We start from the raw sequence: 11,136 nt of genomic DNA on the forward strand, positions 1-11,136 counted from the left end.
AATAGAAATAGGTGTCAAAATTTTATAACATTTTAACACCTATTTCTATTTTTAAATTTATCTTATCTCTTCATGGGTGTCCATGTGTTTTTACTTATATATATATATCAACAATGAATTATAGCAATAAGTCCTGACCTGTGTGTGATTTTGGACCTGCGCATCTTTCTAGACCAGTCATTAACACTGAGCGTCTATCCTAGGTGTGCGTACCTGGTGCGAAGCATTCGCGACTACGTCACCATCTCTATAGAGCTGATGGGAAAATACGCGCAGACAGCGCGCGAGGAGAAAACTCGCATTCAAGTCAACCTACTCAAGGTGCTTCAGGTAGGACGCGAGTAACCGTGGCAACCGGAAAATTACGCTGCCTCGTCTTGGCAGTGTCTATAATCTTTCGCGACGTCATGACGGGGCGATGGGTGGTAGCTGGTATACGGAGTACGTTAGTAGTGTTTGCAGATGTTATCTTATCGGTTCTTGTGGGAAGGAAACTGTAGGAGATGTGTATTACAGTACACAATCTATTATCCGAAATTCTGAAAACCGAAAAGCTCCGAAACCCTGAAGTTTTTTCGTGGAGGTCGTCTGCACACCAAAGCTCGCGTTTGGCTGCACAAGGTTCACTGCAGAAATATTAATGTGTTTGGCATTACTCATACATATTGTATTGTACCAGTACATCACTTGGCCTCTTGAAAACTTGGGTTTTAGTACTGGCTAATTCTAGGATATACAGTATGTATATATCTGTACTGTACTACCATTCTGAAATCCGAAAAATTCCGAAGGGTCTTTCCGAAGAAGAACTTCTGGTCCCAAGGGTTTCGGATTATAGATTATTTACTGTGTTTTTGTTTGTGCAGGGTGAGTCACCGGAAGCTGAGTACGGATGTGAACACGACAGCGTGGAGCAGAGCAAGGGCCTGTGGCGGGCGACCCCTGGTGGCGAAAAGTGCGAGTTTACCATCGAAATGAACAACATCACATCCTTTGGTGAGTTTTCGGCTTATGGGCAGTTTGTCATGTGTTCGAAATGAAGTGAAGTTAGTGTGCTAACCGTCTCTGTTTTCGTCCCTACATATTTCATCTCATATATATATGTTAAAAGTTAAATCCCTTCCCGTGCCTATGTGCCGCATAGGGCAGTGCCTATCTACGTTTCCTTAACCCTAGGCCACGCAGCTGCTTTCAAAGTAAATACTACAGCGGGGGGTTAGTCCACTGGTAGCACTGCGAGTTAACTCTCCACACTCTATCTCTATTTGCTGAATGCTAAGCAGAGAAATAGTGTGTACCATTTTTCAAGTCTTTGGTATGACCAGGTCGGGATTCGAACCCTCGACCTTCCACACGCGAGGCGAGCCCTCTCATATATAATGTCACATATTTAATGGGATGTGATCAAGAGCTGATAATACCGAATAACTACCTAACAAGAGCTAATAATAGGTATTATTAGCTCTTGATGTGATATATAATCTTGCTAGTGCTTGCCACTTTGTAATTCCGCTTGATCATTGGGTTGTTTTGGCTGAATGTGATGCGTCTTGCTCGCTATGCGGGGCGACATCACTGAGAGCGGTTACCGAGGGTTACGCATCCCGCATTGTCTTCCAGTGGAGTGCAAGGCGAGCTTCGCTGCCGAAAGCTTCACGGGCGATTCGAAGGTCGTGCTGAAGGTGGCGCTGATCAACAATGCACCGCTGCCCATCCGCTTCTCCCGGCTTGCAGTGATGTTCAGCAACACAGTGAGTGCGCGAACCAGCAGGGCTGCTGGTGGACGTTGCACGGACGCATGCGGAGGGCATAGGCTCAGCAGTGTTTTCGTAGTTTGTCCGCATCTAACTGTATAGTGACACAGTGCGTAGTGAGAGTATGGAATTGCGCGAAAGAGTGGGAGAAGGATCGTGACAAATTATGAGAGAGTGTAAGTGAAGAGGTAGAGAGAGAGAGAGAGAGAGAGAGAGAGAGAGAGAGAGAGAGAGATAGAGAGGGGGGGAGAGAGAGAGAGAGAGAGAGAGAGAGAGATGGGAGGGAGGGAGGGAAAGAGTGACGGGTGGGAGATAGGGAGGGATAGAGAGAGAGAGTAGAATGGTGACAGAGAGGGAGAAAGAGAGAGAGATCGAGAGAGAGGTAATGGGCATGTAGCAACGATTTTCTTTAGGAACATGAATGCCTGTCCTAATCATCATCTGTGTGCATGTGTGCAGGTGTACAACCAGTACTGCATCACGTCTGATGACCTGCCCATCGCGGACACGAAGGAGAGTAGCCTTTACCTTCACCCAGGGAAAACACTTGTGAAGGTCTATTCATTTACAGTGGATCCATCAGATGTCGGATCAGACTTAGAGGTGCGCAGAACACGTTGTTCTTGTTGTGTTAGTGATTACACCATTGGTTAACGCGTGTTCAAGTGTTAACATATAGCTAGTGATGGTGGCTCCTGCTACCAGACTGCCGTATATAAGCGCTGCACGTGAGGCAGTCGCTTTCTTTACATCATGTAAGCAAGCCACACTGACGTGTGAATAAACAGCTCCTAAGTTACTCACAATCTTATACGTTTCTATAACGCAACATTTCCATGCATCCACGGTTCACAATCCAATTCACAATCAAATTAAATCCAATCAAATTAAATCTGTGAGGAAGCACTTGAAACAAAATTTTAATCTCGTCAAAAATTTGTACGTAAAATTTGTTTAGATGCCTTTCCGGGAATTTATTGTAGAATCATTGACGTAGTTATGATTGTTGTTATTATTATCCACTGTTGTTGCCTGTCGGTATATCTGTATGATTTTTTTTTGTCTCTAGTATTTGTAATACAATTTGATGGTACAGGCGCCTGTTGTCAGGATAAAAATTTGTCTTAACATCGATTTTTTTCTCATAGACTGTCGACAGAAACTTCGTAAAGTACGAATTTCTCATATGCAGTGCATAGCGGTGCGGTCTATGAGACAAAGTTATTGTTAAGACTAATGTTAAGACTAATTTTGTTGGCTGACTATGGGTTCCAGGTCACTGGCATCCTACTGAGTCTGTGCACTGAGTCCAGCTGCTGTGCAACACTGCATTGGATGGGTGGCGGAGGCGACATTGTGCTGCAACCACCGACGATTCTTGCACCAACCAAAAAGGTGCCACCTGGTGCCGATTTATCACATGTTCCTTGGGATAAAATCGCAATTCTTTCATGTGCAAGGTACGAAGCTTTGTTGTTGCAATGCTAGAATTGTTTGTTGTATACCGTTTACTGATAGGTAAATTTGATTGTATAAGATCCATGTTGATTCAGTGTCATTATTATTATTATTATTATTATTATTAATGTGATTATTCCTGATGGTGGTACATGACCAGTAATTCAGACAAACCTGTTACAATTAACCTGCAGTTATTACCTACAGTTATTGCCCAATATATAGTCATTTTCTTATTTCCTTAGACTGCTTTCTTGATTACCTTTCTCTTTCTACCCTTATTGCTCAATATATATTCATTTTTCTTATTTTCTTAGACTCTGATTTCTTCGTTACCTTTCTCTATGTAGTATAATTCCACGTGAGGCGAACCTGGATGTGAGGGTTGCACACAGCACGCCTGCACTCGTTAATGAGTTCTACAGACTCACCATCACAGTAGTCAACACAGAGCTGGTGGAGATTATCGACATTACGATTAGTGTCAGTCTCGTCGCAGAAGTAGGTGGCAGCACCGTGCAGGAGATGAGTGAGTTTGTAGTTTATTAAACCAATTTTGCTGGTTTAAAGTTTGACTTAAAATTTGCACTTACTATCTCTATCTCTGCTTCTATTAATATACTCTAAAATACTAAGGGAAAGTATCCCTTTAAAACCTTCATTGCCATTTCCATTGAAACGTGGTTTGTGTGTTATGCCATTTAGCAGGGTGCTAGGGACATGGTATCAGTCCAATGGGTGCATTGCCAGCATTCTTAAGCACTATTTCGTTTAAGATTTTAAACCTTAATCTAAACTGAAATGCGCTTATATATTCCCACGTTAAGATGACGTTTTTCTAAGAACTTCCAGTATAGGTGTGATTAATTTATCTAAACATTTTTGTCAAGTTCTAATGAAAATGTCAATGCATATTGACATTGATATTCAAATGTAAAGATTTTTTTTTATACTAGTGTAACTTGGATTTATCTCGAAAAATTATATCTTACCTAATGTTGTACTGCCTGCCTGGTGTGATGCTATACAGCCATACTACATGAGGAGCCAGCCAGCCAACCTGTGCAGTCCATTCCATTACTCAGACTCAGCTCTCTGAAGCCACAGGAGAAGGTAAGGTGTATGTGCCAACTGCAAGCCAGCCCCAGAAAGCCATTCATACTGGGCTAGCCAGGTGGGCGGAGTCAATGCTGGGATACCCACGCTGCGCATGGGCTGTTCGCTTATTTTGCTGTTTGGCTCTCGATCTCCGAGCTTCATTCTGAGCTGACCAACAAGTGTGCCAACATATGTGCCAACATGTGTGCCAACATATGTGCTGACCAACAAGTGTGCCAACATATGTGCCAACAAGTGCTGATGTCGTTCACATACGTAACATTAATGATAACTCTATAGCATGGATTGTGACACTGATTCTAACGTTAACGCTATCATGATGTTAGATCAATGTTATAACATATGTCACAACTAATTCGCATAGTCGTGATATTATAACACTGAGCACGATGGAGCCACCGTAGCCACACTGTGAAATAGGCGCTTGGCACTTTCTTTGATGCAAAGATGCACTACATCATCATACAAACGTTTGAAATCCTCGAAATATATGTTCTTGGGTATGTCTATTCAATTGTCTTATTGCAGGGCAGCAGAGTGGTCTATGCACGATGCCTAAAGAGTGGCAATAGAGAGTTCAGTGTGAAGGTAAGGCTTGCTATGGTCATCAATAGATCATCTTAAAGGAACTTGCTCATATTCAGAATGCTGTTCAGGTATGCTGGACCTAATTTTGCGATGATAATCACGTTGTAGCGACTGCAGATGTAGCAGCCATGTTTTTGCCACGGGATTAAGTTTTCCTCCCACATCAAATCTCTGTAAAACGTCAAGTTTTAAGTATATCTGACGTAATTCTTTAATGGGTTCTTTTAGCACCATTACTTCCACTTGCACTCGATGACTGCTTTCCAGTCATCTTGAAATCAATTTACGTACACTAGAGACAATACATGTAAATCATGTGCCATGCACCTAGAGTACAGTGGGAAGAATCGGACTGACCGCAGAAACACAAACGTTCCACACTCACGCGGAATGCGTAAACATTTCCTGTCATGTGTGGGAAGTTGTGTAAAGGGCTAGCCGCACGTTTCAAACCTGGCTCGTCTGACTTGGTGGCAGCTAGCTGCATAAGAACTGATTGCGACATGTGTAATTGCATGCATATACATTTATTGTTGAACATATTACTGATGGCAATTGACCACACGACTTTCTTCGGTAGAAATTCCACTCATTCTTTAAAAAAAATTCGGGTCACTTAGTTTAATGGATGTAATTTAAAAATTCCCTATAGCTTAACATGGGGGTTATTACCGTATGTAAATTTGTGGAGTAGCGAGGAGTGAGGTTACGTCATGGGCTCAGACATCTGATTATATGCATGGCTTCATTCAGGTGACGTACAAGGTATCCGTGGACGTCGACACAAGAATGCTCCCCTGCACGTGCGTTAAGCAGGTGCTAGCATCTGTGGAGGCAATCGAACCGTTTGAAATCAGCCAGCGCCTAGCAAACATGAGGGTAAGGACTTCTGTTATACGCATTGTGAAGGCAGCTCCTTATTCCCTGTGACTGGATTTTGAAAAAGAAAAAAATATTAAACTGATTCATGCAAAACCCATTGGCTTCCAGTCACTACAGGTAAGAGCGAACGGTTAGTGCGAATGACAGGATAGCGATTGTGGCGGAATATCGTTTCGACATTACAGTATTCACTTTTGTGATTTAATCTGAAACAAACTAAGAGTGACCCCTCATTAGCAAGAGAGCTATATCACTATCATGCACCTGCGTGGGAAGGAAGTGTAAAACACATTAAGAGTGACCTCCAATTAGCAAGGGAGCTATCACTAGAAAGGATATCATGCACAGGCGAGCATGGAGGTGCGTTCAGGACGATTGCAGGTGATGAGATGGCGTGGTGGAGAGTGTACAAGGGTTGCTATGGTATAGGTAGCGAGTGCGGACTAATTACTCTATCCGTAACTGGTTTGATCGACACGTCGGCAATTTTATCAGCAACCGCGCTTGAACCGTTCCAGCGTTTGAACCGCCTTTACGAAAAGTGAACGGATGTGTTTCAATGGGGCTTCGTGGTTTCCCGGTTGCAGTTTGATCCGATGAACAAGGTGTATGTGGACGAGCCTTTCCTCCTGCTCACCGAGGTGCGATCACTGTCCCCGTGGCCACTGGTCATCAACGGCAGCTCGCTGACCCTGCACAAAGCCATGCAGCCTGCGGATGAGGAATGTCCATCGCAGCTCAGCGATGGTAAGGTTACCGGGTCTCATTCTCGGCTTCCGTACACATGCCACACTGCGGGTGTGTCAACAGCATCGTGTATATGCTCATTGTGGGTGCCCGTGTGCGTCCCTGGGAATGCGCGTGCGTGCGTGTGTGTGTCCCTGCGTGCGTGCATCAGTGCGTGCGTGTGTGTGTCCCTGCGTGCGTGCATCAGTGCCGTGCGTGTCTGGTGTGTGTGTCCCTGCGTACGTGCATCAGTGTGTGTGTGTGTGTGTCCCTGCGTACGCGCGTCCCTGCAAACGTGCGTGGGTGAATCAGTGCGTGTGTGTGTGTGTGTCCCTGTGTGCGTGCATCCCTGTGAATGCGCGTGCGTGCATCAGTGTGTGTGTGTGTCGTGTCGCTTGCCCTTGTTTCGTGCTCTGACTATGAGCATTGGCAAATCTATCAATGAGTAGTACAGGGTTCGTAGCGGGTCTTCCAAAGTCTTATAAGTACTTATTTTGCCAAAAAGGGCCCTTATTAGCTACTTATTTCTTGCTGGAATCTTAGGAAAAGCACTTAATAGTCCTTATTTTTTTGCTAAAGCGACCATTTTTCAAAACATTTTCTGTGTTGAATTTCGGCGGAAACGGCTTTATATAATATTATTAGCGTACTTTAATAATCCGGTGATCTATCAGAAATCGCCCACCACGTAAAAAAAGCTCTCTTCTCATTCTCTGCTCTGCAGTGACGCTGTGGACGGATGACCGTGCGTCTGAGTGCCGTTGCCTCGTCGCCTCGTCTAACAGTCCCTGCGATATCGACATGGGCTCGTTTTTTTTCGCCATCGAATGGCGACTACTGGCTGAATGAAACTGTCATTGCCTCATGCTGTACACAAGAGGAACCAATTGACAGCTCATTTGCGTAGGGAGACGAGGAGGAGACCTGCACGGTTGCACGGAAGGGATGCGCGCCTCGCTTAGAGGGTTTAGCCAAACAAATCTGCTTAGTACATTTCTAGGACGCGGATTTAGGTATATACAGATAGGTATAGAACACTCACACTACCTGTGCATGGAAGTGTGTGCCGATGAATATTAAAGCTATACTCGATTCTTTAGAAGTGATTGTGGGTATATATCAAGATTACACTCATACCAGCCCGTGCGTGGAATGTGCCGGAGGGTGGAATGAATATCTAAGTATACATTCTAGAAATGATGGGTTGAGGGTGATATAGCGGAGGAGGTTACACTCATAGCCACCGCCCTGTGCGTGGAAGGGGGCAGTGTGAGTGTGGCCCGTTGTGTCGGGTAGCCAGCAATACACGCTTATCTAGTCGCGACATTCTTGCATCTCGTTCATCTATCTGCAGGCAGGGGGAGGCCGAACCGAGGCGTGCCACTCCATTTGTGACGAGCCAGGGCCGAGCTGCCAGCAGTGGCGGGCCCCGAACTGCATCCCGTTGTCGCGGTTCCATGCGACATCCCTGCGTTATGGCCCCAACCATCCAACACACGCGGGATTCACGCATCACCTGACACCTGCCCCACACAGTGTGCCAATGGCTGGTCATGCAGAGGACTGTTGTAACAGTAGTCGCCATCTGTCGACCAGAAGCTTGGAAACTTAAAGCAATCTATGTTTTGCCCTTCTACTTCTACGCTGTATGGCCACATCAACATGGGCCTTGATGCTGATTTTGAAATGCTTGCAGGCTTAGGCCTTTAGCCTTGACAAGGCTTAAATACGTTTGGCCGTTTTGACAAAGGCACGCTTTATGTTCCTAGAAACTCCGTTCGTTCAAGAAGATATGGAGTTCGCCATTGGAGTCCAGTGCATGCATTTATGGCTATCAGGTCACAAACAGGTAAAGGCGACGAGTTAACAGTCAGGACAATATTAGTCACGTGGCTATGCTGCCCAGGTTTATGCTTGTTAAACTTTGATTTTTATTGAAACAGCAGCAGCTAGCACTAGTCAGTAGCCAGCGACAGTAGCAGCAGTAGCCAGTAGTGGCCCAGCAGCCAGTAGCAGCAGCAGCAGCAATAGCCACCCACCAGCCAGCAGCCTAGCCAGCTAGTAGTAGCCAGTAGGGCAGCCAGCAGTCAGTAAGTAGTTAGTAAGTTAGTAGCAGTAGCAGCCAGCAGCAGTAGCTAGTAGCTAGCAGTAGCCCAGCACGCAGCAGCAGTAGTAGTAGCATAGCCGCAGCAGCAGCAGCAGCTAGGAGTAGTAGTAGTAGTAGTAATAGCAGTAGCCAGCAGTAGTAGTAGCTAGCAGTAGCAGCAGCAGCAGCAGCCAGTAGTATATAGTAGCCAGTAGCCACCAGCAGCAGTAAGTAGCAGTAGCAGCAGCAGCAGCGTAATAGGAGTAGTACTAGTAGTAGCAGTAGTAGCACCCAGCAGTAAGCAGCAGCAAGCAGTTTCGTGAGCTAGTAGTAGTAGTAGCTAAGCAGCAGACAGCAGCAGTAGTAGCTAGCGCAGTAGCAGCAGCAGCCAAGCAGTAGTAGTAGTATAGCTAGTAATAGCAGTAGCCAGGCAGTAGTAGTAGGCTAGCCAGTAGCCAAGCAGTAGTTAGCTAGCAGTAGCCCACAGCAGCAGCTAGTAGCAGTAGCAGCAGCAGCCAGCAGTAGTAGTAGTAGTAGTAGTAGCCAGTAGTAGCAGCAGTAGCAGCAGCGCAGTATAGTAGTAGTAGTAGCAGTAGCAAGCCAGCGAGCAGCAGCAGCAGCCCAGCAGTAGTAGTATCAGTAGCCAGAGCAGCCCAGCCAGTAGTTGAGTATCAGTAGCCAGCTAGCAGCAGTAGTCAGTAGTAGTTAGCAGCAATACAGTCAGTAGCAGCAGTAGTAGTAGTAGTAGTATCAGTAGAGTCAGTAGCTAGCAGTAGCAGTAGTAGCCAGCAGCAGCCAGCAGCAGCAGCAGTTAGATAGCCAGCAGCAGCAGTAGGTAGTAGCAGTAGCAGCAGCAGCAAACCGCTGCCAGGCACATGTTGACAAGGTTCAACCCCTGGTGCAGCATATTTACGATCACGGTGAACGAAAATCTTTTTTCTACACGTTCCTGAGGCTGACGACGCTAATTTTGTCCCCCTTTCCTCGCAGCTGATCTTCAGAATATTGCCTGACAGCAAGCACTCGCTCAGCTACAATCTGTTCACGCTGTACGCTGGCTATGTGCAGTTGCCACGGTTACATGTCAACATGGTGCGATACGCCGGCGTGCTGGATCATCTTCTAGATGCGATGCTGCCCACTCACATATTCATCAAGGTGAAAACCGTCGTCGGATTACCCGTCCTTCTTGATTGTCGTTGGCGTTTATAAAATCGCAATCATTTCCTAATATTCTTGATAAACCAATGCGAGCTGAATTAGTTAATTGCTCACCAGTAAACATTCCACTGAAGTATGGTGTTCTGGGAGCGCGTGTGTATGCGTGTACGTGCGTGCATGCATGGGTGTGTGCATATGCGTGCGTGCGTCTGTCTGCGTGTATGTGTGCATGTCGATGTACATTCGCCGGTATGTGTGTGCATGTGTACATACAGAGGTGTGTGTTTGAGCATACATACGTGCTGGTGCATGTGGGTGTATACCGTGCATACGTGTGAGCGATCACACTACGCATGCATTACTAAGCTGTTTTATAATCTTCTTTCAGCCGAGTGGTAAAGATTCATTGGGTTCTTCATTGGAACAGACCAACATGGGGGCCACGTCCTCAGACCATCCCCCTTCTGTTTCCTAGGAACCTCCAAAAATCTACAAGAGCAGGCAAAAACAGTGTGCCTGCCACATGTGGTGCTCCACGGTTGCCAACTCTTAGCAGCGTATGTGTGCCAGGAACACTTGTCATCGACTCTTTTTTTGTAGATTTAATCTTTGGAGGTCCCTACACAATGGCAGGGGGAGGGATCGGAAAAAAATCAGTCGGAAATAGTGCGCACGGCACATGTGTTGCTATATGTTGCTATTCTTGGACCGCCACAGCAGAACTAGTGAGTAGACGCATGCACAGCGTGACAGCATTGATTAAGATGAGGCGGCAAAAGTAGCGGGCACAATTCTTGAAACTCTGCAATCCTCAGCGTGTGTGCTATAACAGGTGCGGCAGTAGAGTGCGATCAATGTTGCTCAGACACTGCGGAAAGAAGCCGTTAATTGTTGAGAAGCTGCGCGGCGTTTTAGCAAGGATAGCATTGCAGACGGCTAGCGTCATTTGAGGCCTAGCTGCCGATTGACATTTGCGCCGTTACAATACATACGCGCGCGTGAAACCTGCGGTGCTTGCACGATGTACAGCTGCCGCCATGTTGGTAGCTTACACAGCTTAACGTGCTGTGAGACGCTGGCCTTCTTCTCTTAGCTTTCTCGTGAATGGAAGCGGGAGACAGAGTCGGCTGAAACCTACGTGGATACATGTAGCGGCTGCGTATTTGCTGATGTAACCGTGCCCCCGTCACATGCTGATATGCAACACTCTGCATCGTGTAGGTTTTCATTTCGTCTGCTAACCAGTTAGCGACTAGTAGGTTCTCAACTTCTCAGACTGTATGATAAGTGTGGGAATTAATTGACCCGCAATGTACAATGATTTGTAAAATATCTTGTTTCTGTCTCTATCTCCCTCACTCC

General features: G+C 46.0%; 2 protein-coding genes across 2 annotated transcripts in view; both read left to right on the forward strand.

The window, feature by feature from the left end:
- Window positions 1-7,376, forward strand: part of LOC106805285 (trafficking protein particle complex subunit 11-like) — a 17,304-nt gene extending 9,928 nt beyond the window's left edge. The window contains exons 14-24 of the mRNA XM_014806823.1: window positions 204-330; window positions 867-996; window positions 1,621-1,751; window positions 2,214-2,357; window positions 3,030-3,214; window positions 3,563-3,741; window positions 4,243-4,325; window positions 4,860-4,919; window positions 5,673-5,798; window positions 6,389-6,548; window positions 7,252-7,376. Coding sequence (XP_014662309.1) covers window positions 204-330; window positions 867-996; window positions 1,621-1,751; window positions 2,214-2,357; window positions 3,030-3,214; window positions 3,563-3,741; window positions 4,243-4,325; window positions 4,860-4,919; window positions 5,673-5,798; window positions 6,389-6,548; window positions 7,252-7,376 — 1,450 coding nt within the window. The remainder of the gene's footprint in view (window positions 1-203; window positions 331-866; window positions 997-1,620; window positions 1,752-2,213; window positions 2,358-3,029; window positions 3,215-3,562; window positions 3,742-4,242; window positions 4,326-4,859; window positions 4,920-5,672; window positions 5,799-6,388; window positions 6,549-7,251) is intronic.
- Window positions 7,377-8,319: 943 nt separating this feature from the next.
- Window positions 8,320-11,130, forward strand: LOC106805286 (trafficking protein particle complex subunit 11-like). Its single transcript, XM_014806824.1, has 3 exons — window positions 8,320-8,376; window positions 9,604-9,771; window positions 10,163-11,130. The coding sequence occupies exons 1-3, from the start codon at window positions 8,320-8,322 to the stop codon at window positions 10,247-10,249; spliced, it is 312 nt and encodes a 103-aa protein (XP_014662310.1). The 3' UTR covers window positions 10,250-11,130.
- The last annotated feature ends 6 nt before the right edge of the window (window positions 11,131-11,136 follow it).

The sequence above is a fragment of the Priapulus caudatus genome, unplaced genomic scaffold (assembly GCF_000485595.1).
Source record: "Priapulus caudatus unplaced genomic scaffold, Priapulus_caudatus-5.0.1 Scaffold108, whole genome shotgun sequence".
Classification (NCBI taxonomy): Eukaryota; Metazoa; Priapulida; class Priapulimorpha; order Priapulimorphida; family Priapulidae; genus Priapulus; species Priapulus caudatus.

Excerpts from the sequence above, each read along its gene's own strand:
- LOC106805286 (XM_014806824.1), top strand. The coding sequence starts at position 8,320 with ATGGAGTTCGCCATTGGAGTCCAGTGCATGCATTTATGGCTATCAGGT. Across the intron at positions 8,377-9,603 it reads GGCTATCAGGTCACAAACAG|CTGATCTTCAGAATATTGCC; the intron begins GTAAAGGCGACG and ends CTTTCCTCGCAG. Across the intron at positions 9,772-10,162 it reads CCACTCACATATTCATCAAG|CCGAGTGGTAAAGATTCATT; the intron begins GTGAAAACCGTC and ends ATCTTCTTTCAG.